Source organism: Gossypium hirsutum, chromosome A13 (assembly GCF_007990345.1).
Source record: "Gossypium hirsutum isolate 1008001.06 chromosome A13, Gossypium_hirsutum_v2.1, whole genome shotgun sequence".
Classification (NCBI taxonomy): Eukaryota; Viridiplantae; Streptophyta; class Magnoliopsida; order Malvales; family Malvaceae; genus Gossypium; species Gossypium hirsutum.
The window spans coordinates 105,751,733-105,774,969 of record NC_053436.1 but is presented as its reverse complement, the minus strand read 5'-3'; the positions used below and the strand labels follow the sequence as shown (position 1 = coordinate 105,774,969).

Genomic DNA, 23,237 nt, shown 5'->3' with positions numbered 1-23,237 from the left:
TTCTACCTTAAAATATGCTATATTATTTTCCTGTATTCATCACAAATTTTGCATTTTTATTTCTTGAAATGTACAAATGTTAATATTATTAAATTTTTTAGTACGATACTTTGAAATAAATAAAAAAATCGATTTGACAATCATGTAACAAAAAAAAGTGACCTTGTAATGAACTTGAATTTAAAATAATTTTAATAGTTGAATTTAAATTTTAAAATCTGAAAAGAACGATGACTAAATAATTAGAAATAAAAATATAATAATTAAATTTTAAATTTATGAAGAGTATTAGGACTTTTAAATTAAAAATATGGGCTTTGTTTCTACAAGCTTGTTCAAGTTTTCAATTGATAATAGCTTTGAATAAAAATATAAAAGTTATAATAGCTTTGAATAAAAATATAAAAGTTTAATATATTATTTGATACTTGAGTTGGATACTTTTTTTTAATATATGATTTTTTTACTTTTAATGTCGTATTTTTATTTGTCAAAAGTTATACATTTGCTTAACTTTTGAGTATTTAATTCGGATTTCAAAATTAATTTAATAATTTTTTAATAGAATAATCTTAGAATTAATTATGAATTTGTTAAATACAATATGATGATTGATTTTTTTTTGTTTAGAATTTTTGTGTAGATTTAATGAAAGTTAATTGTTAATATTATTAATTAATTATGAATTTTCATTAAATCAACCATAAAATAAAAATTAAACACTTAAACCAAATAAAAATAAAAGTTAATACTATTTACCTTTGCCTACAAAAATGTATAACTTTTTGTCAAATATATTAATCACTTTAGATGAAAAAAATAAGACAAATTACACTACAAGTAACCCAACTATTATCTCATTTCTTTTTTAGTCACCCAACCGTTGACTTTTTTTTTTTTGGTCACGCAACTATCAATTTTTATATTTTGATAGTTGAGTGACCAAAAAAGAAAAAGAACAATAAATATTAGATAACATGTGTAATTTACCTAAATAATAATAAAAAATTTCAAAATCGAGTATTAAATTATATATTAAAAAAAAGTTCAATATTACACATTTCAAATATTATTATGTATAGTATGAGAACAATAGCACATCCTCCTTATTTAGTAATAATAGTCCTAAAGTAATGATCACCCTTAACCTCCCCAAAGGAAGTTGATTTTAATTTAAAGCAGGAAACTGTAGGGACTTATTGCAAATTGGTAAGGAAGTAATGAGAGAAAGCATTCAAGAATTGAGGTGGCAAACCAATCCTCACACCGATGCCTCTCAAATCATTGGGATTCTGCATGAAATATGCGACCTGAGGGATTGGAGAGAGTAATGGAGATACATAAGCTGCTTCTCCATGTAGGAAATCAATGGTGTGGAATGGCATCCTTGTCCAATCAGAGACTAGGGTTAGCTCATTGATTGGTGGGAGACTGCCCTGAGCAGCTCCTCCATCTAATGCTTTGTTATATGCAATCACGTAGTCGTTGGTAATCGAGTTCTTGGCTTGCTTTATCTTCTCTATGATAGCTTCATGGCTACTACCTTCCAGTTGTTCGGCTGTTAAGGCTATGGAAGCTAGTACAAAAGCGTTGCCACTAAAACCTTTTGGCAATGGCGGCACCATCTTGTTCCTTAGGTCCACTGCGAATTGCAAGCAAACCATTGCTCCTTTCTTTACTCCTAATGCTTTAGTCCTTGCCTGGAGTGTAAAACATTTCAGTTACTCTAAATATGTATATGTATGTATGTCTTCATGTGGAGAGCGCTATGAGCTCAAGTGGTACCCTAGCTCTCTCAAGATCCTCTATGGAGGTCTAGCTTTGTTTTGAGCTTGTTTTTCAAGTAGAGAAGACAATACTAAACTTATTCACCTACCCTGGTAAAAGCATCATAAGTTTTTGTATTAGGAGCTAAATTATATTTTACTCTTTTTATTAAAAAAGCCAGAAAATTAATTTCTATACATTAGATTAAAAAATAAATTGGCCTTTTCTGTTAAAAATTTCAGTCATTTTTATTGTTAAAAAAACTGGCATGGCTAATAGAATAACCAAACAATTACATTGGACGTACCACATGTACCTCATTTTGACATACATAGACCAGTTTTTAACAATAAAAATAGATGAAATTTCTAATAGTAAGACTTGTTTGCTTTTTCATTTAATGTATAGGAACTAACTTGTCCATTTCTGAGTATACGGGAAAATATACAATCTATACTCCTAATATAAAGACTTTCGTAGTACTTTTTCCTCTCTTTTTATAAACATATATGATATTGATATAGACCAGCAACATCAACAATATAATTTTTAATCACTCGAATGCTAGAAATGATCCTTCAGTTGAAAACTGAGATTAAACATTGTTTTACCTTCCATAAGTGAGCTGCAATGAGTTCAAAGGAAGAAAATGAAAAGCTACCCCTGCTTTCACCGCCAAAGACCTTGATTTTTAAGCTTTCTATCATTGCACCACTAAGGTGGAATGTTTTGAGAACAAGATTGGAGTTCCCTGTGTTGGAAAAGTTGCTGCCGCCAAACTTCATATCTGGACCAGCGAGAGCTTGTTTTATCAACTGATGTAGATGATCTATGGCTGCTGCACCCCTTGTTGGCGCCGAGCTCCCACTTTCAGGCAATTTTGTGAGCTGCTGCTGACCATGCTGAGTACCCACCAACAATGGCCCCCTCTCATGCACAGGTTCGTAAATCTGCAAAGTGCTTCTCTTTTCTTTCAAAATTGCAGAATTTGAAGCCCATGCACGCAGAAAATCATAGGTGGCTGGTCCATCAAACAACGAGTGGCTTGCACCGATACTGATCGAGTAACCTCCACACCCAAACCTCGTGATCTACATCATACAATGAAAGTTGCATATTTCTATTCAATAACACGGTAGAATTCAACCAATTTAGTGCACAGCGGATAAAGAACGGAACAAAAGCCGGGCTAAATCTGAAAAGAAACGGACAAAACAGGCCCTAGGAAAATTAATGATCTCACCTGAGCAACAATTAAAGGCATCTGCGAGAAGTTCCCTTGAAAGACAGGCTTGTAAGCCAATCGCTCAAAGAATTCCTTGTACTGAGAAAGATCACCAAGTTGAATGATCTTCGCAGTGGTGACTGCCTCAGCTAGAACTGCACCACCATTATTGCACCAAAGATTAAGCTTACCATCAGCTTGGTTCAAGCTCAACCTACCTGCAGCTGGATACCATATAGAAAGTGTCTCTTCCAACCCAGATTTCAAGCTGTTGAAGATGGAGCCCAGAGACAAGTTCTGGTAAGCAAAACAAGGTTTGTAAAAGAAAACGACGTACATTAACATCGGACACTGCCTGTCCAAATTGGAAAGATGGAGAATCTGTTGTGGATGATGCAACAAGGGTTTTGGGTGTACGGTAACTGTCTTGGTAACCAAAACAGTTGGATAATTCTCATGATCATCATGTTTTTTAGTAGCCATGAATGTTTTTTTCCCTTTGTTGCTCTCTCTAATTTTGTTGTGAGAAATAGAAGAGAAATGACAAGAACATTTATAAAGGCAAAGAGCTTAGGTTTCCAAGTAGCCAACCCTATGTTTCTTTATGGATTTATTTATGACTTTATTATAAAGAATGTAGAATATTAATGGTTTGTAATCCTAGCCTTTGATTAATTAATGTTTTGCATGTTGATGTGATGGTACTGTATTTAATATTTGTGTATGAAAATGCCGACTGTATTATCTGGTTTGCACTACCAAGGGATTTACAGTGCTTGTATATGCCCCAAACTCTCACGAGAACAACAAATGATGGGACCCAATCAACCCTTTTTTTGCGAGTCTAGCAAGAATCTAATCATAAAAAAAAAAATTAGGGTTTCTGGTTATCATTTTTTATTCATTTCCTGCGGTATTCTTTTCAAAGTTAGTAGGCTTTGATTGAACTCTAAAGCAAATAAGAAAAAAAAAAGGTTCAATAATAATAAACAATGAACAATACCAATAATTAAGTAAGATTTATAAGCACATATACACTGAAACGTAATAATATTGAGTTGTTTTGTAGTTATATTATAATCAAGTACTGTATATATAATCATAAGTGAATCATTGTACAGAACAAAACCCAGCAGGAATTAACCACATTCAGCGCTTTTGATGGATTATTAAAAGTTCAGTGAGATTCTATTCACTTGTATTATATGTGTATATATAAACAGGTTGGCATGTTGCTGTATGTATGTATATATATAATATAAGTATGTACGTATGTAAGTATGTATGAATAGTAAAGTAAGAGCATGCGTGTATAAGAAGAGCAAAGGTGTCTGTTGTTGTCTCTACTTTCCCAGCACTTAGCCTGATTTCCAGGGTTTCTTACATATTCTTCTTCTTTTTTCTTCTCTTTATTTTCCTACTTTTCTCATCCACTTTTTTTTTCTCCTTTACAAATCCTAATTTGTTTGCACAAACATATATGAAATATCCTTCTTTCGGCAGATCACCTGCAATTTCCCTCTCTCTTTATATATATAAAGTGTGAACACGAGAGGATACTTGAAAGGACTGTATTCTTTTGTACAGAGTGTATCCCTTCCAGCCTTACATATGCTGATATGCTTGCATGCATGTCTACAAAGTAATAAGTAGTGGTAAACAGTAATATTGAATAGTATTTCATTGTGGATGAGCAGTGACATGCATGGTTTGATCCAGTTCTTTACTGATTTAAAACTTGGCATTAATGTTACCCTTTGTCTTGTATAAGCTTCATGGGCCTTAAACACTTTCCTTGTAAAAGCTTCAAAATAAGTTTGCCTTTGCCATGCTATATTTGAATGATACCCTACCTTGAACCATTTAGGAAAACAGAAAAAAATTCGCAGTCTCCTTTTGTTGGGTCTAAATAATTTAATTAGTTGCAGAAAACAAAACATTATACGAAAAGTTGGGTAGGCGAGGAAATTAAGCATAAGAATTAAGAAATGAAGATATTCTTTTTTTTGGCCTTGTTTGAAAGATAAAGAACCATGAAATCGTGTTCACCAATGAATATTATGCTCTCTTGAAAGGTCAACATTCGAAGCCAAAATTTTTATTTTTTATTTTTATATGGATGCTGGTAGTCAAATTGTAAATAAAAAGTTTGGGATATTAAAATTGAATAATTAATTCAATAAATTAATTTGTTTATACATGTTTTATATCGGTAGTACTTAAAACGTAGGATTTTCACATTACCAATGCTTCAACTTCTTTATTAATTCGAAGTCTCATTGTTTATACTTATAGATATTATTGTTATATAAGGATTTGAAGTGGTTCAAAATAGTTGAGTTAAAAAACGGAGAGCCGTAAGATAATTAGGTTGATCGAAATATGAATGATGGTAAAGCTTGGAGAGGAGATGAGAGTAGAGAGTCTAGTTAGAAGTGGAGTCTTGGTCTCTTTTCTTGAGGTCCAAAAGCTTTTAAAGAGATTTTCTGTAATAGTTCCTGAAGCTTCACGTGTCACTCTCATATTGGTCCTAAATTTCTTACAAGTTAATTGGTCTATTGATGTCTTAGTATCATAAGTTGTCTTAAATAGGTGCTAACGTTCAAGCTGACATGTCTGGGGAATGAATATACATGACGTGTGAATGACAATCATCATTTCCATGTTAGGTATGTGGGACGGTTCAGACTCACAAGGTCCTAAACTTGCGAGATCTAAGGTTCATGAGTGTCTCAACTTGCAAGGTGAGGACTCGCAAGATATAGGTATAACAATTGCCCCCAATTGAAGGGGAGGTTATAAAGTGACATTCATTAATACTTTAGGCTTCTGTGCCCTATCATTTGAGGCAGTAGGAATTTCTTTGAACATAACGAAATGATACTATTTGAAGGCATCTAATGGTGTAAGTTATATCTTCTATAGGGAGCATGGGCATATTAATTGAGAAAATTTTTTAGTACATCAAGAATTCAAAATTTTAAAAACATCTATGAACCAATGTTTTTGTTTCCTTAGGGAGCTTGGCTTTGGTAGTTTGGGAAATTTGGGGTGTTAGAGAAGTTTGGATCATAGGGAAGTTGTTGAGATACATCATTTGTGCCTAATTCAGAGGATCGAAAGTGATTAGACGGGGATAATAGTGGTTCGGGACCCGTTCATCCGAAGGGAGGAGGGTTGTAAGATAATTAGGTTGATCAAAATGTGAATATTAGGAAAGAGTTGGAGAAGAAAGGAGAGAGTTGAGAGTCTAACTAGAGGAGGAGTCTGGGTTCTTTTATTAGGGGACCAAAAGCCTTTAAAAGTGGTTCTCTAGAATAATTCACCCTTGTATTGGTTTCAAACTCCTTACTCATTAGTTAATCTATTAATGTCTTATTGTTGTAGATTGTCCTAGATAGGTCTTAATTATGTCTAGATTGTAATGTATGGAGAATAGATATTCATATAATGTGAATGATAGTCTCCCTTTCAATGTCAACTAAATAATTTTGATGGTTCGCGTTCACAAAATTTTGAACTCACAAATATCTCATCATGCAAGATGGTCCTTTTAAATAAAGGCTTGAGAAGCCACAAGCATGCGAGGTGGGCTCACAAGCTACAAATATAGCGATTATACATAAACATGATTGCAAGTAACAATTAACAAACACTTTTTGTTAACTAATTTACTTATTGTGAAGCAAAAGATGATTGCAATGTTCTCATTAGGGGTATTTCAAGTTGATTGAAGTTGAATTTGTTGTATGTTACCAGTATCTAATTATACACGTCATAAGTATGGTGTTATGTTTATTATTATCATAACAATCTTATAATTCTTGCCAAATCTTATTAGTGAATTACATCTTTGTTTGCTTTCAATTTCATCTCTATTTTTTTCTTGAATTTCTAGAACCAAATTTCTGGATTTTCTTTGATCTTAAATGAGCATTTAAAAATTTTAAACAAAATATAACCAAATTAATCTTTATACAACACTAGACTTTAAGCTTGCTTAAAGCACGAAAGAATTTGTGTAGAAGGTAACTATTAAAAGAAAATCAAGTTTTGGGTAAGGAATATTATAGCCTCTCAATAAATCATCTATTGTATCACATTTTAATTTAATCATCCAAAACAATGACCCCTGCTTCAGATTTCTCTGCACTTTCCCTTTCATTTTCACTAGCTATAGCCTCGGATTGAGTCCTGGTGCCGTCTTCTTTCCCTGTTTCTTCCATCATCACATCATTTCCAGTAGTCTGCGTCTGAGATGAATCTGCTGCTTTTTCCACTGGATCCAAGCTCGAATCTTGATCCTCAATTTTGCCGCTGTCTTTAAGTGGATCAGAACTGGTTAAATCTTTATCAGTTACTTCTACAATAGCAGGTTTCTCAGGCTCAGATTCTCTTTGTGAGTCCTCCATCTCAATTTCGGTCACAATGGCAGGCTGTTGGTTAGGTGGTGAAATGGACCTTGCTGCGCAGCTCTGTGACCCTGCAGCAGTACTGACTACAGGCTGCTCTGCAGGTGAAAGAATTCGAGATATGTCCCCACAAATTTCTTCCAATGTATGGAGGTTTTTCTTTAGATTGAGGCTTGACTGAACTGCTTCATGAACATTGTCCTCCAATATCTTGCAAATCTGCATCAAATTGGAAAAAACAAGAATGCCTGTTAATTAAAAACATGGCCTCGGCCTCACTGCTACAACCTCCATTTCTAGGATGCTGAACAAGGAGTAAACAACATCCTATTAGTGTCATCCTGTATGTTCAAGCCCCTTCAAACACAATGGTGTACCTTATTGTAATGCTGAGGCAGTTCCAATCGATCTGCATCGTTGTTGCAAGCAGCTGCTGAAATTTCTTCTGAAGCTGTAAAAGGATAATTCTTTTCATTACAAAAGCAAACTTGGGAACAGTAAAAGATCATACCACCAATCACAGGAATTCTTTAACCAACAAAAAGAAAGCTTAAAGGTGAAGGGAAGATAATACAGGACTAGCTCTCTTTCTTTTATCTATCCTCCTTTTAGATTATTAACCATGTGTAATTGTTCTTACTCGGACTACAGATGATTATCTGTTAATCCGGATAGGGAACTACCTATAGTTAAAAAGGGGGGGGGGTGGGAATCTCTCCTTCACTCATCTTTATATGACAATGGTAATCATATATGTGAAGAGGTAAAGAGCTACAGTAAACCAATTTTATGATTCATGAAATTATAACTAACCAATTACTTCTATTGGTGGTAAGCAGTCAGTCACTTGTGAAGGGGTCTTTGTTGTCCTTGCATTTGACATGTCTGCGACTCTTTTTCCATTCTCTTGCTGTTCACTTGCCACCTCATTTGTTTTCATCTCACCCTAAGAGAACATTTAAGGATAAGAGCAAACAGTAAGTCCACAAGCATCAATAAAATTCATGCAATTTCAATGTTCATGCAAAAATTTTTAAAAAAAAAATAGGGTAACAATAATGGAGTAATAATTAAGAATGATGCTTAGGCTCATAAAATGTGTAGGAATTCAGGCTCTTGAAGTGGGAAAAAATTTTGCTGGATGAGCACAGTTCATCAAACTGTCCCCATAAAAAAAAAAAAAAGCAACCTATTTCTGTTTACTTGATCATATTCGTTCATTATTTACTTGCTTTTTCACTGTAGATGGATGTCATTACATGTAATAAGATGATGTTTTCTTCACCATTATTAAAAGGAAGTCAAAAAGCATAGCACTATAAGCCAAAGTTCCTAAAAATTGCTTGAGCCAGAACTTCTGTTAGCAGTAGTTCAACTTACATAAAACTCTTTCTGATACTCCGCATTGAGGCCCTTTTCCAAGAGAAGCACCCTTTTCTTGACATATTCAACCTGCCTTCTCTGCATATCTCTAAAATGATACAATATAGAAGGATCATGGTATACTCGCGCTTGGTTCACAGTATCAGCAACTCCCTGGGCTACCTCACCTCCCACATCATTACCAGAGCCATTTCCATGAGTCTGGGTTCCTGTTGGTTCTATATTTGTTGTATTAGCACCATTTTGCACTTGAGAACCAGCTTGCCCAGGAATAGGAAGATTTATGATGGGAAGATTCAACTCTTGACAGATCACCTCCTGAATCCTCAAGTCTTTATCATCAACAATGGCTTGCCATCTTCCATACCCATGCCTAACAGTAAAAGGAGTTGACATAGGCGACAGTATTAATATAAAGTGCAACTCAAATTTCAACTCATGACATTATAACAATTGCATTAGAGTAAATAAAACAAGACTAGACAATATCATGCATAAATCTGGTTCAACACTAATGGCTCTCATAAATTTTATGCAAATTATCACTCAATTTGTGCATATGTCCTTTATAACCTCTGTATAATGTATGATACCAACAGGCAGAAGCAACTAGCATAGGAACATATCAGACGGGCACCAGCACATAATGGAACTAATTTAGGTCCCACTGTACCTCATTACACGGACATAGAAAGATCAAGACTTAATGTACATAGCACATGCTTTACTTCTTTTTACATCTAAGACTCCCCAATAATAAACCACACAAAGAGCAGTCTGATGCACAGAGCCACAATGGAGTTAAATTGGTTCAAAAACAAGTATGTTAGGGGTGCAATTCAAGTTGCACCATGAGATCATCACTTCAAGAGTACAAAAAGCTTCAGAACATGATTTATTTACAGAAAAGGATGGGGTTCCAACAATGCACCTCAACAGTTAAGAAGACATTTGAGAAAGATTGACTGTAAAACGTCATTTTCCTCGTCAACCAATCTAATATTTCATTGTTGACTACAAAAAATGAAAATGCATCAGAAATATAACCGCAACATACAGTAGCTGCAGTTATTGTCCAAGAACTTCAGAGATACATACTTTAAAACCGCGCGCAGTAACAGCAAATCATGTTCCTCTTTCCAAAATTTCCCGCCCTTTAGTGTTGGGTAACGCATCATAATATCATCAGTAAAAAGACGGGTGCCAGGCTTTTCTGATGCATCCTTCACCTGTTTTTCAAAATAACATAAAAAAATTTATCTCATCATGAAAGTCAACATTTCTCCAAGGAACATGATTTTTCACTTTTGAAATTTATAACAAAGAAAAAAGTGAAGATTCAAACTTTAAGAATCCAAATTGGCAACACTTACCTTCTCACTTACTAAAAGCAGGACAGCAATCCTAACTAGGACATCTTGAATTCTAAGACCTTCTTTAGGAACACCATCTACAATCAAAGACCAAATGTCAAACGCCAAGGGAAGAAATAAAAAATTGAAAGTAAAGAAGAAGAAGAGCCACGCAGCACTGATCAATCACCGGAAAATGTAGGAGAATCGGTTATATCTTCAGCAATATGCGTCAGGAAAAGAGTACCATAACTGAAAATAAGATAGAAGACGAGGACTATAAGTCACTATTTTGTACGTTCATGCTCTCATGAAAGCAATAGAAAAAAGGACAAATAGGATTAAGACAAGGAGATGAAAAATGCTTATATGAGCAAGATAGAGTGAAATCTGGCAACCACCGCATTCTACAGAACGCCTGATTGATAGAAAGTAAAAAACTCCACATCTGTATTTTCTACAATCATATATGCACAAACAGTTCAAACCCAATAGCAAAAAAATTGATATGTGGTGCTCTCATGATCTCACACATCCGTAAAAGAAATATAGCAAGAGAATAAGATTGACACAAGCAAATTGTAAGAAAGGAAACTAAATTGATAGATTGTAGGAACCGGTCAATAGAAGTGAAAAGCTTAAAGCAAACAAGTATGAATTCTGACAACCTGCCCATTCAACAACACACCCAACTGATAAGAAGTTAAAAACCCCACTGCTGTATTTTTTTAATGCCAGACCATTCAAACCCAATATAGCAAATGAACATAAAATGCCACCACCAGTAGCAGTATAGCATGTTCAAAACATCTATATTATATGCAGATCTGGCAACACATAAACAAAGAAGAAGAAGTCACTCTGCATACTCTTTTATTTCGTCATAACTCTTCTGTTTTAAGCGAGATGCAAACTCCTTCCAGTCAAAATCCCCGACCCCAAACCTGAAAATAAATTACTCCAAGCAAAACACCACAATGAGACTCAGAATAGTGAACCCATCAAAGCTTCAACTTGCAATCATAACCGTAAAGTAAAAAGGCTAGTAAATGACATTCACAAACCCAAAGAGAGGGAAGGGAGAAGTTCACAATTCATCAAATAGAACCCAAAACATTATTAGAGAAAGACTGACCTCATCAATATCTGTACAAATGCGGCCCTTTGACTCTGATTGAAACCAAGCACCCTGAATGATTTTCCTTCACCTTCCATTAGAGGGAGGGGCTCCGTATTATCCACTACAAAAGTCGTTGGAAATCAGAAAATTGATCAAAATATAATAGATGAACTTTTCTTACTGACATTGACATCTTATGAGGACAGGCAAAACATACCACGAATTCTCTTCTTGTAAGGTTTCCTCCCAGGTTGATTTACAGCTGAAGTATCAGCATCGGTTACTTCAGCTTCAAAGTCCTCACCATCAGAGCTTACATCTTCCAAACCAGCAAGGTCATCATCTTCAACAGAAACCATCTGAAGAGATTCAGAGAGCAGAAGTTAAATTCCTTAGCAAAAAATAATAGAATATAAATCTTCCAAAGATACCACAAGGAAATCAATTCAGTACTACCATAACATTAAGAACCAGCACAAAAACATAATCAGGTTGGAGTTTAAGTCATTCAACTCCTGAGGCACCTTAAACAAACCAACATCTGGCTCGATCAAATTTTGATGTAATGGTAGATACTAGAAATATACCTGCTTACGGCTTCTCTTTCCCTTTCCCAAAGCATTAAACTCCTCAACTTTATGAACTTCATATCTGTCTCGTAACAACTCCTCCCAGTAACTTGTTCTTTCAGAATTGTTCGTAGTATCTTTATTTTCAACAGCCACATTTTGAGTTTCTTCCTCTGCAACAGTTTCCGATTCCTTTATAACTTCATAATTAGCAACCTGCCACAAATAACAGCAGTTCTTTTCTCTAAGAAACCAAAGGCAGCAAAATATAGACAACAACAACTCAATGCAGTAAATCCAAGTGATTCAACAAACTAGCAACACCATCAATATATTGTCTCTATAGTTAGTAAAATTCTCTGTATGGGCAATCCAACCAAGAAAAGTCAATTATCTAATGGTCAGACCTGCTCAAATCATTTTCCAATTCAGACATCATACCTACTAATGTTCTAAATGTTACTCGTTGAAAATGGCGAAAAAATAAACGATCCATTCCCAATACATCCAAACCAAAGTGTACACCAGTCATCTATGAACAAAGAACAAACAAAAGATCCAATGCTTGTGTCAGCTCCTATTTTTACCATTGGAACAGATTTCCTTCAACCGCCCCCCCCCCAAAAAAAAAAAATCATCTAAATGATTTCTCTCTTGCTCTAGCCAATGTCTAATTTGTCAAAAAGCAAGTGAAAGAAATAAAAAGCCTTCTGAATATGCTAGAATATGATCCCTAGGGGTACAAAATATAATACCAAGTGAAAGAATGTTCCATCAAAGTAAAATATCTTAAGAGAATTTGGTGGCATCACTACTGAAATCCATAAAAAAACAACCTCAAGAACCCAATCTGCTGTCATTGCACTAAATATTATGTCAGTAGAGGTATTCTGCAAAATGAAGTGCCATGCAAGGCAGACTCTCGACAATTACTAAATTTTGGCACTCAAAACAAGTCAGGCCAATGCATGTAACCAGGGATGCACTGAGATAAACTCTTTCTTCAAAAAACTGTTTATTTTAGACGTGCTAAATTTGGTATTTTAATGGTGTGAATTTCGAAAGCAATTCAATTATTAATACATATAATACACATTTTAGACCAATGCATGTACCATTATTCAAGCCATGTTAATTGACAAACCAGTAAGAAGAAGGATGCATAACCAATAAGCAATGACTAAATTACAAGTTAGGATATAAAGATAGAGATAACCTTGAAGGCCTTCAAAATTTCATCATCTGCTTCGTCATCCACTGAAGCATCTTCACTGTCAGCTTGTTCACGATCCAATAATCTATCAAAAGGGAGAAAGAATTGAACTTCAAAGCTGAAGAAGACATCAATCAAGTTGTAGGGAAAATAGAGATATATAGATCACCTATCGATAGCAGCATCATCATAATGAATTTGACCAGACTTCCCTGCTTCATCATTCTCATCAGCAAATAGTTCCTTTGAACCATATCTGATGATATCATCCAACTCTTCCTAAAGAAAAAAACAACAAATTAATTTTTTAGCTACATGATTGTGTTTCCTTTTTTGGGGGGTGAAAAAGCAAGATGTGACAGTAAAATTGTACTTCTTAACCCATCTCTAAGTAAACACCAAACAACTTGCTCTCATTCAATAGATAAGTATGAGAAATGGAAAATGCACAGAGGGTTGAAGTTTCCAGAAGTCACAGCACAGAACCGGCTTATTGACACTGCACAGGCACTTAGCAAGGATAGCCAAAGAAAAATGCATTTACATCACTGGTAGGGATTGCACAAATGACAATCTCCTTCCATTGAGTATTAACATGGTGTCATTTTCCAACAAACTATCAAATTATAACTCTTCAAATTATTCTTCAAATCCCTACTTTATTCAAATTTAATAATATATAACCACACTTGACGTATAGACTTTGCAAGTTATAGATGCCTCTAAACCATGTAATGTTTCTATCATCATGTGGAGCCCACATTATAGCATAAACTTACAATACCTGATTAATATTTTGAGCTTTTAGCCTACCAACAACAAGATGCTCCAAAACCATTTTCTTCTTAGTCATCTGCATCATCCTTTCTTCTATGGATCTTCTTGTTACGAGTCGATAAATCATCACCTATAACACAGATAAGGCTCATTATCTAATTCTCAATCAAGGGCTGCCTTATACAAATCAAGGAATCAACTTTAACCTTGTTTGTTTGTCCAAGTCGATGAGCTCTAGCCATTGCTTGTAAATCAGCATGGGGATTCCAATCACTGTAGAGCATGACATATATTTAAACTCTTTAAGTGGGACATAGTGAAACAAAAATAAACCATTATGAAAGAAAACATTTCCATCATATAAAACTCCAGCCACAAACAGATAAAAAAAAAAAAAAAGGAAAACAAAAGATGGAAAGCAAATATAAGAAGGTAATTGTTCAACCTATCATATATGATAACCGTATCAGCAGTTGCAAGATTTATACCCAAGCCACCAGCTCTAGTGGAAAGCAAAAAACAGAACCGGGAAGAATTTTTGGCATTAAACCGATCTATGCGTATTTGCCTCTCAGCCCCACCAACCTTTCCATCTATACGTTCATACTGCCACTTCTGAAAAGTCAAAAAAGGACAACATAATAAGTAAAATTTCACCATGAGTTGGAGAACCAACCATTTTAGCATAAAAAAGCATGCTAATGCAAATGATGTAAACAAGAACAGTATCATGTTGACACCTTGTAAGTACAGTAATCCTCCAGTAAGTCCAACATGTGCTGGAACTGTGAATATATAAGAACTCTATGACCCTGTTCTTTAAGCTTTACCATCATCTTGTCCAACAGTTGCAATTTCCCAGAGGATTCCAGGAGCTGTCTGTAAAGCCATAAAGAAATGGTAGAAGTTGAAAATATGGACATTCAATAGATCAGGACATAAATTTAGATGACTAGAAGTCTAAAATAGATATTGCAAGTACATAAGAATACTTTCAGCGCAGATAAGATAAGCAATTCTTATCATAACAAAGAAAAGCAAATAAATTAGCACAAAAGTACACATATAACTTTACTTGTAAGCTTCATTTGCATCTTCGATATCTGGTTCTACCCCTTCCAACATATAGGGATGACAGCATAGCTTTCGCAACTCCATAACCACATTAATGAGAGATATCTAATCCAGGAACATACATTAGCCAAGTAGTAGGGCACTCGGCCAAGCTAACAAAGTGGTGGGGGACAGAAGAAATTTATTTCATAATGTGTGAACTTACTTGTGCACCACCACGTCGGGTAAGTATCTGATAGTTACGAGTCAAAATCGCCTTGTAATATTCTTTCTGCTTGCTACTTAAATCAACACGTAAAATAAGTTCTTTCTTGGGAGGAAGTTGCTTCATGACATCCTTCTTCAGCCCTGCATTTATAGTATAACTAGTTTTTCAGCAAGACCATAAGTTGAACCAGTAAATACACAAATATGGATCAAGGAACTATAGCTTTAGCAAGTCTGAGAAAAAGTATATTATTTCCCAATAAAACCAAAGCCCACTGAATCAAAAGAAAAAGGAAACCAAAAGCAAAATGGTCTGCATTGCTTTGCAGGAATAGGTGTTCAACAACAAACAAGTTGCACATAGGATATGGGGTAGTGAAATCAAAGCCAGTAGCAGTTAGACAAAATGTTGTTTACAAGGAGAAGTATGTAGCTAAACAAGCACAATAATACATATGGTCCTGTGTGGAAAGGTTTAAGATATATACTTCTAAGGAGATGTGGGGCCAACATGTCATGAAGTCTTGAAATCTGCATCTCCTGACTGATATCCTTAAATTGCTCCTGGAACTCCTCTAAACTTCCAAACTGCAAGTAGGTGAACAAAATAAAGACTTGTAAATTCTTCCTGCAACCCTTCTTGATTAACAATCCATATTCTACAAAGCAAACATGATACTAACCTTTCCAGCATCAAGGAAGTGCATTAGCATGAAAAGTTCATCCAGATTGTTCTAAAACCAAACAAATATCCACGAGTAAGTCATAGATCATAGAAACAAAAAGTTGTCTAGACACTTCCAGAGATGAGCAATTTCTTCCTAAACAAGCTTCCACTTTAGTTCAATAGAAACACAACACACTGGATGCATATTTTTAAGTACATCGGTTAGCACCAGTTCTTAAAAGAAGTAAAATATGCTTCTTGTCTTTATTTCTCAACATCAAAATCTCAAATTTTGAAAATTCTCTCAGATGAAAGTTTAATGGACTACCTAAAAGGTAATCAAAACAACTTTAAAAAGAGTACCAATTAACTGAAAGACTTGGAATGCAAATCTTCATCTTGAGACATCAGAAAGAAAGTATGTCACAAAACATGGGTTGAAAGGAACAACATGCAACATAATTGTGCCATTGCTGGAGAGCATATTCACAATTCACCGAAAAAGCATGGTAAAGTGTCATCCAAATCTAGGTATCTGAACTTTTAATGATTTTTGGTATAATATTCACCATCTCCAATGTCATACCAAAAACAAAGAATATACCTGAAGAGGCGTTCCAGTCAAAAGAGTGCGGTGGTTAGTGGTATACTGCTTCAGTGAAAGAAACAACTTTGAATCCTTGTTCTTGAGCCGGTGACCTTCATCAACAATCTACACAATGGTGCAAGTATTAGCAAAAATCACCTAAGAACTATCAAACAGACTCGATGAGCAATGAAACTTACCATGCACTCCCACATTATTGGCTTCAACGATGTTGTGTCCAAGTTAATCATCTCATATGATGTTAACAGGACATCAAATTTTATTCTATCTTGCTTGCTTTCACTGACAATTTGACCAGATTTCTTTTTCTTGATCTTCTTATGATTTTTTGGATGATAAAATTCATATTCCCTTATAATTGCACGAGCTTGGGAAGTGCCAACATACATAACCTGCATCATGTGAATCCTCAATCAAAATAGCATATATTGATAATCAAAACTAATAATTAGATATTTTTCATGTACATACAACATTCATTTGGGGAGCCCATGTAGCAAACTCCCTTTCCCAGTTCCGTAGTGTTGAAAGTGGTGCTACTACCAAATGAGGAGCAATGTTTTCTTCAAAAAGTGATGCTAAAAATGCAATGCTCTGGATGGTTTTACCTGCAACCAAACAAACGCAAAGAATTAGCAACCCCATCATCAAGATAAAAACTATTCGAACTTCTTCAAAAGCAACCTCTACTCAAACATTACTTACCAAGGCCCATCTCATCAGCAAGAATTACATGTGTTTGTTTGGACCAAGAAAAACGCAAGAAGTTCAACCCTTCAAGTTGGTAAGGATGCAGCGAGCCTAGAACTCCATGAAAATGCTGTTAGCAATTGATAATGACCAAATTATGCATAAGCATACTCAGACGTTCTAGATTGCAGGAGAAAAAATCAGAATGTACCTCCAGAAAGAAATTCAGGACTATGTTCATATGGTTGAAATTCCTTTGACTTCTTGAACTCAACAGCATTTTGAAGGCTGCTTTTTTGCCTACTAGCAGAAGATTTACGAGATCTGGATTGAATTTTATTAAATCTCTCAATTTCGGGTTCAAATGCAGATATATCTGATTCAAACTCCCAATAACATTCATCATAGGGAAGTTCTTTATACTTGACAAGGTACTCCTTCTCGTCATCATCATCTCCCCTGAAGAATTTAGTATGCATATCAGAATTCTACATCAGCTACTGAACCAGTAACCAATGATGAAAAAAGAGCAGAAAAAAACAACCCAGATTTACTAACAGTAAAAAAAAATCACTATCCACAACTCAGGCGATGTTGAATAAGTAAGAATAATTATTGTATACCAGCATGTTCCAACTTTAAATAGAAGAGATAATCAATTTTTTTTTCTGCAAGCTCATAGTAATTTTAAATTAATATCATTTATACCACCCACCATAATAAAAGAATACAAACTAAGTCCACAAACAAAAAAACAAAAGAGAGAGACAGAGAAAACAAACCAGCAGAAAACTTTCAAAGTGAAACAATCATCCAAATAAAAATCAAATTATTAAAATAAAGGACATGCAACTTAGATGAGTATGTCAGTGTGTCTATATATAATTATCATTGATGCAAGACAGTTTAAGATGGGTGAACCTGCAAGCAAGAATGCGATCAACTGTAGTCCACTCAGGTCTAATGGCAACAAAGTCATCTTCAGAGCTATTGTTTGATGCCACTTGTCGATGGAAATTGTTCACCTTAGTCCTTAAACGAGGATTGGACTTGAAAGCTTTTATGAATTCCTTCTCAGGTACCCTAACACAGCCAAGCAGATATATAGTCAGTGTTTGCTGATAAACATACTAAATACAATAACCAGAAACTTACCAAGTACAATGCAAATATGATAATCCTTTCCACTTCACAAGATACTGTTTCACAAATATTTGCTTTGAACCCAGCTTGGAAGCATCATTATCATCAGCCACAGTAGGACGCATTTCACAATCTAATATCTTGTCAATATCGTTCAGAGGGCTAAACTGCAAGAGCAAAAAGGTAATTCTTAGCTGCCGTAAGCTATCAAAGTTATTCAATAAATGTATTGACTATATCATAAAGTACTATTGAAACGTACGCACTCAGGGCATCTCCAGTTGTCAGGAAGTGGAGCTTTTAATGGAGGAAGTAAACACTTTGGATGGTATGCATAAGTACATGTTGCACAACTAAAGAGATTCTCACCCTCTCCACAGGCTTGGCATGACTTCTCTTTCTGTGATTTTAATCATTAAAAAGCAGTAAATTGAAAGTAAAACTAAATTGCCAACAACCATTTGAAAAATCCCATAATAAAATTAAGAACAAAAACATAAAATCAAAGAATGTAACATGCCAGCATTCACCTCTGCAATCGACCTTCAGCATTTGATAGCATGAAGGCAGTTATACAAGGATTAAACACAATACCAGGAAAGGAAAAATAAGTATCTTATTTAGAGATAATGTTGTTTATAGGAAACATAGAAACCAATAATACAGAAGAGAAAATAAAACATACCGCGTCAGTCCTGACTATCTTTTCCAAATTCCCCTCAATTTTACCAGATTTTCCAGACACAAAATCGGCATCGTCATCTGATTCATCCAATTTGTAAACTGGCCGTCGATCTGATCTAATCCGAAGCCTCTCAACCAAGCTACTCATATTCTGCAGCAATGATGCAATATATATATATTTTAAAAACCATAAAGTACCAAGACTAGTGTTTGCTTATATAACTTGTGAAAATAAAATTTATAAGAAGTAAACATCAATCCAGTCCAGTTCTAAAATAAATACAGACCGTATTCCGAACTAACATTAAGAAACAATGAACTTAAAGCAAAATCTTAAACAATTAATTATTGTGCTTACTTTTCTTAAACCTTTCCATACCAAAATCTTACTTTTCTTAAACCTTTCCATACCAAAATTAGCAATCACTTTCAGAAAGTGTATAAGAAAGGAATGGTAGGTAAATTAACAAATTTATTTTTAAAAAAAGCAGTTACTAAGCACTTAAAAAGGAATGGATATAGCATTTAAGTTGGTAAAAGCAACATGGAGGCCCTTATCCTAGGAATTGGATTGCATTTTGCCCCCTCTACACAAAAAATAGGCAAATCAGTCCTTATACGATAGATCAAAGCATCAATTGGTCATTCTGTTAAAAATTTCATCCATTTCTACCATTAAAAATTGGTCCTTGTACGTCAGCATGAGGTACCACGTGTCACTATTTGGTTATTTTGTGAGCCATAACAATTTTTAACAGTAGAAATGAATGAAATTTTTAATAGAAATGATCAGTTTGCTCTTTGATCTAATGTATAGAGACTAATTTTCTCATTTTTTTAGAAGGGGCAAAAAAGTGTGCCAGGTCAAATGCACCTCACCCAGAAAGGTCTACACAGCTTTTATTGTCTGCAATGAACTGCAAGGCATAGCTGCAACTAGGTGCATGCCTTGACAACAATGATACGAAGTGTTAGGAGATAAGGTAATGAAGATACACAATTTTGGAGCTTATTAGTAACACAGCCACATGGTTAACAGTGAATGATAAAATAATCTAATAAATGGAGCTTTCTGCTCCAAACACTACCAGATGATGAGAAAAACAGTTCAAAAAGAAAACTCATTCAGATCAGGGCAAAACACCACAAGAATTAATGAAACCACCAAGTAGTTTAACCTGAAACTGAAAGTGATACATCACCTCCAAAAGAACTCATTGGATTAATGATGCAGTAAACAAAGCCAGAACAACAATGAAATTGGCGGTACCAGGAAGGAAAATAATCATTGTGAAAAATCAACTACAGAGATTAAATGAAAATGTCAAGATAGAAGAACGAAAATCTTGAATTGTTTATTGAAACATCCAATCACAATAACAAACAGAATCAACTAAAAAGATAGGGTTGAAAATTACCCTAGGCGCCAAGCCTTGATGCAAAAGACATCCTATAAACTAAACCAGTTTCATGTCCGTATGTTAAACTGGTTTATAATTATCAACCAAACTTCACCTTGAGCATAACAGAGGAGGTCATACATTCACTTATATGAATGCATCTAAAATATAAAAGTATCATGTTAGAAACACCAATTATCAACCCTAAAACTGAACTTTCAAGTTGATACGTAAACAGTAATACCAAAAATTAAACAAACATATCAAAGTGAAACAATTATTATTGAAAACAGAGAAAAAAAAACGCAATCTCCACTTGGCAGAGCTTCGAGGAAGTTAAAACTAAAACCTCATTCATTCCCTAACATTCTCAGGTGCTTTGAATCTAAAGAACTGTTATATCAAACGTAAGAACAAATGTACAGGGAACAAAGCGAATTACCGAGGATTAAGGGATCTAAATTACCCTCAAGTATGTTAAAGCTCTATCGAAGCCGATAACCGTAGTTTCAACGAGATTGCGGAAAGACGGTGGAGAAGAAAAGAATCGCGAAGAAATAGAAATAAAAATAACCTGAAACTGTGCAAGGAAAAAAAAATTTACAGGAACCGCCGGTTTTTATTGAGGCAATTACCTTGAAGTGCATGATAAATTGATAATATGGATTATTTGGAAGGGTACTATTGTCCTTTTTGCTGTAATTTACATATTGCAAATAATTTAATGACACTTGGTGAGCTGTATTTGGTAAGAAATATGTGACTAGAAAAACATCGTTGAGGAAGTTTTTCACTAAAACCAACCCTAATCCCTAAATTTTATATTTCATCCCTCTCCATTTCGAATGGCTAATCTATTAAAAAAGCCCTTAAATTATTACATTTTTTAAATAAGCCATTATATTATTTTTATAATTAAATAACCCTTTAACCTATGATTTTTAAATTAATTTATATTCAATGCATATATGAATTTAACGAGAACAGTTTATTAATAAAAAATAAATTAATGTTTTTTGAAAGTCAAATAAAATAATTTTTAAAATTTTTAAAAGCGCTTATATATATAACACATTTAATTACTCTTTTGAAATTATAAAAAAAATAAAAGAATTTATTTTAAAAGTAAAAAATTAATATTTTAAATTTTTGAATTTTTTTAAAAGTGCTTAGTAATACACTTAATTACTCTTTTAAAAATTATGACTATTTTTTTAAATTTATGTTAATGTTAAAGTGCATATAATTTCTATTGTATTAACAAGAAATTAAATAAGAGCCTAAAATTTAAAATAATAAATTAATTAATATTGAAATCAATGACATTTATGAGTAAAAAATCATAGATTAGAGATTTATTTAACTACAAATATAGTTTAAGGACTTGTTTAAATAAATTGTAATAGTTTAAGGGATTTTTAGTATATTAATCATTTCAAATTTAATTATAATTTTATAATTATTGATATGGAAGGTATAAAAAAATTGTAATTTTTTTTTTTTGTAATTAAGGGCATCAAATTAATTCGGGTATCATGGTGTTTTCACTTTGAGAAATAACTGAAAATATACATATACATTTAATATTTTAAAATGAATAAAATTGTATTTTTAAATGATTTTTAAATGGTATTTGGTTTATTAAAAAAAGTTAAAATTTAATTTTTTTAAAGGTAAATTAGTTAATTTATTAATAAATGAAACCATACAATTTAGGGGAAAAAAATTAACAACTACTCGAAGTAGATGGTGAAGAATAAGCTCCATCAACACAACAAAAGCTTTAGCCTTTGTATCAATAGAACATCATGACACATTAACAATTAGCTTTATCACAACTCAAGCGTAACATATTTGGAGTGGTTACAAGCACTTAATACGATAAGAAAATCAATCTCGGATTGTCCAAAACAACAAACAAAAATCGAGCATTCATCAAACTAGAGAGGATACAACAAAACCATCCCTAAAATCACTTGTAAAACTAAGGTTACATGCATAAACAAGACTAAAAAACGTGCTACAAGAGTAGACAAAAACTTTTAAAACTGAAAACTTATTAAAAATGAGAAACAAACAAAAAAACATATAAAACTTAAGACAACATAGGTCCAAATCGACTCGTTAAATCATTTATTATTTTTAAATACTCTCAAAACAGAAACATATTAAGAAGCTGACTAAGAACCACCCACTTTCTAAAAAAAATTACTTGTGGCCAATGGAATTTTAGCGAACGACAAGCGCTGTCATCTGTCCATCACAGCTTATAAAGACAACAAAGATACCACAAAATAGATCTGTAAACTGGAAAGAGAGAAGACGTGTGCAGTGAATGAGAAGAAGAATGAAATAAATGTTTGATGAGAGGAAAAAAAAGATAGATGATAGCCAACCCAAAAGTTGACACTACCGTTGAGCAAAAACAAATCAATTCACATTTTTAATTTCAAATAGATCTAATAATTGAAAATCCCTATCATTAATGCATCTTTAAATTATTTCAATGATAAACCAAATTTGAAAGAGTGCAATATTTCAAAATTAATTAAAAAACACTTTTAATGGATTCAATGTATGTATATTATTTTTTTTATGGATATTATCCTAATCAATGTGATTAACGCTTTCCCATATATGTGTAATTTGATACATTTTAGGACAATGAACAAATGTCATTAAGTACTAATTAATGTTTTCCTATATTTGTTTAAATCGATACTTTTTAAGACCATGAACAATGAGTATCCATAGGGATTAAATGCATTTTATAACTAAAATAATTTTTTAAAAAATTTACTGGTACAAATATAAATATACGTCCGACCAATTACAATATAAAATCAAATCAATACGGGAACTAAAATTGAACATTGATCATTGTTATATAATCTAAAAAAAAAAGTAACAGCCTATGTATTTGGATTCTTATTCATCAACATTTTAA

The 23,237-nt window shown here is 33.6% G+C and overlaps 2 protein-coding genes across 5 annotated transcripts; both read right to left on the bottom strand.

The window, feature by feature from the left end:
* Positions 1-1,023: 1,023 nt before the first annotated feature.
* On the bottom strand, positions 1,024-3,526 carry LOC107893463 (brassinosteroid-related acyltransferase 1). The gene is made up of 3 exons (XM_016818462.2): positions 3,011-3,526; positions 2,379-2,858; positions 1,024-1,700 (listed from the first exon to the last, which is right to left on the bottom strand). The coding sequence occupies exons 1-3, from the start codon at positions 3,473-3,475 to the stop codon at positions 1,197-1,199; spliced, it is 1,449 nt and encodes a 482-aa protein (XP_016673951.1). The 5' UTR covers positions 3,476-3,526; the 3' UTR covers positions 1,024-1,196.
* A 3,424-nt stretch (positions 3,527-6,950) lies between these two features.
* LOC107893464 (CHD3-type chromatin-remodeling factor PICKLE) lies at positions 6,951-20,912 on the bottom strand. 4 transcript variants are annotated; one of them, XM_016818464.2, is made up of 31 exons: positions 20,733-20,912; positions 18,892-19,041; positions 18,469-18,606; positions 18,219-18,373; positions 17,985-18,146; positions 17,275-17,522; positions 17,079-17,174; positions 16,845-16,981; positions 16,553-16,765; positions 16,371-16,478; positions 15,783-15,833; positions 15,588-15,687; positions 15,098-15,240; positions 14,894-14,997; positions 14,559-14,697; positions 14,264-14,433; positions 14,025-14,091; positions 13,826-13,948; positions 13,211-13,320; positions 13,045-13,126; positions 11,847-12,044; positions 11,477-11,618; positions 11,275-11,380; positions 11,009-11,083; positions 10,330-10,391; positions 10,161-10,237; positions 9,886-10,016; positions 8,785-9,160; positions 8,218-8,350; positions 7,782-7,855; positions 6,951-7,623 (listed from the first exon to the last, which is right to left on the bottom strand). In XM_016818464.2, exons 2-31 carry the CDS (start codon positions 19,036-19,038, stop codon positions 7,102-7,104), a joined length of 4,389 nt encoding a protein of 1,462 aa, XP_016673953.1. In that variant the 5' UTR covers positions 19,039-19,041; positions 20,733-20,912; the 3' UTR covers positions 6,951-7,101. The 4 variants fall into 4 exon arrangements, with proteins under 4 accessions (XP_016673953.1, XP_016673955.1, XP_016673954.1 ...); XM_016818466.2 differs by having other exon boundaries at positions 8,225-8,350; XM_016818465.2 differs by having other exon boundaries at positions 20,757-20,904.
* Between the last annotated feature and the right edge of the window lie 2,325 nt (positions 20,913-23,237).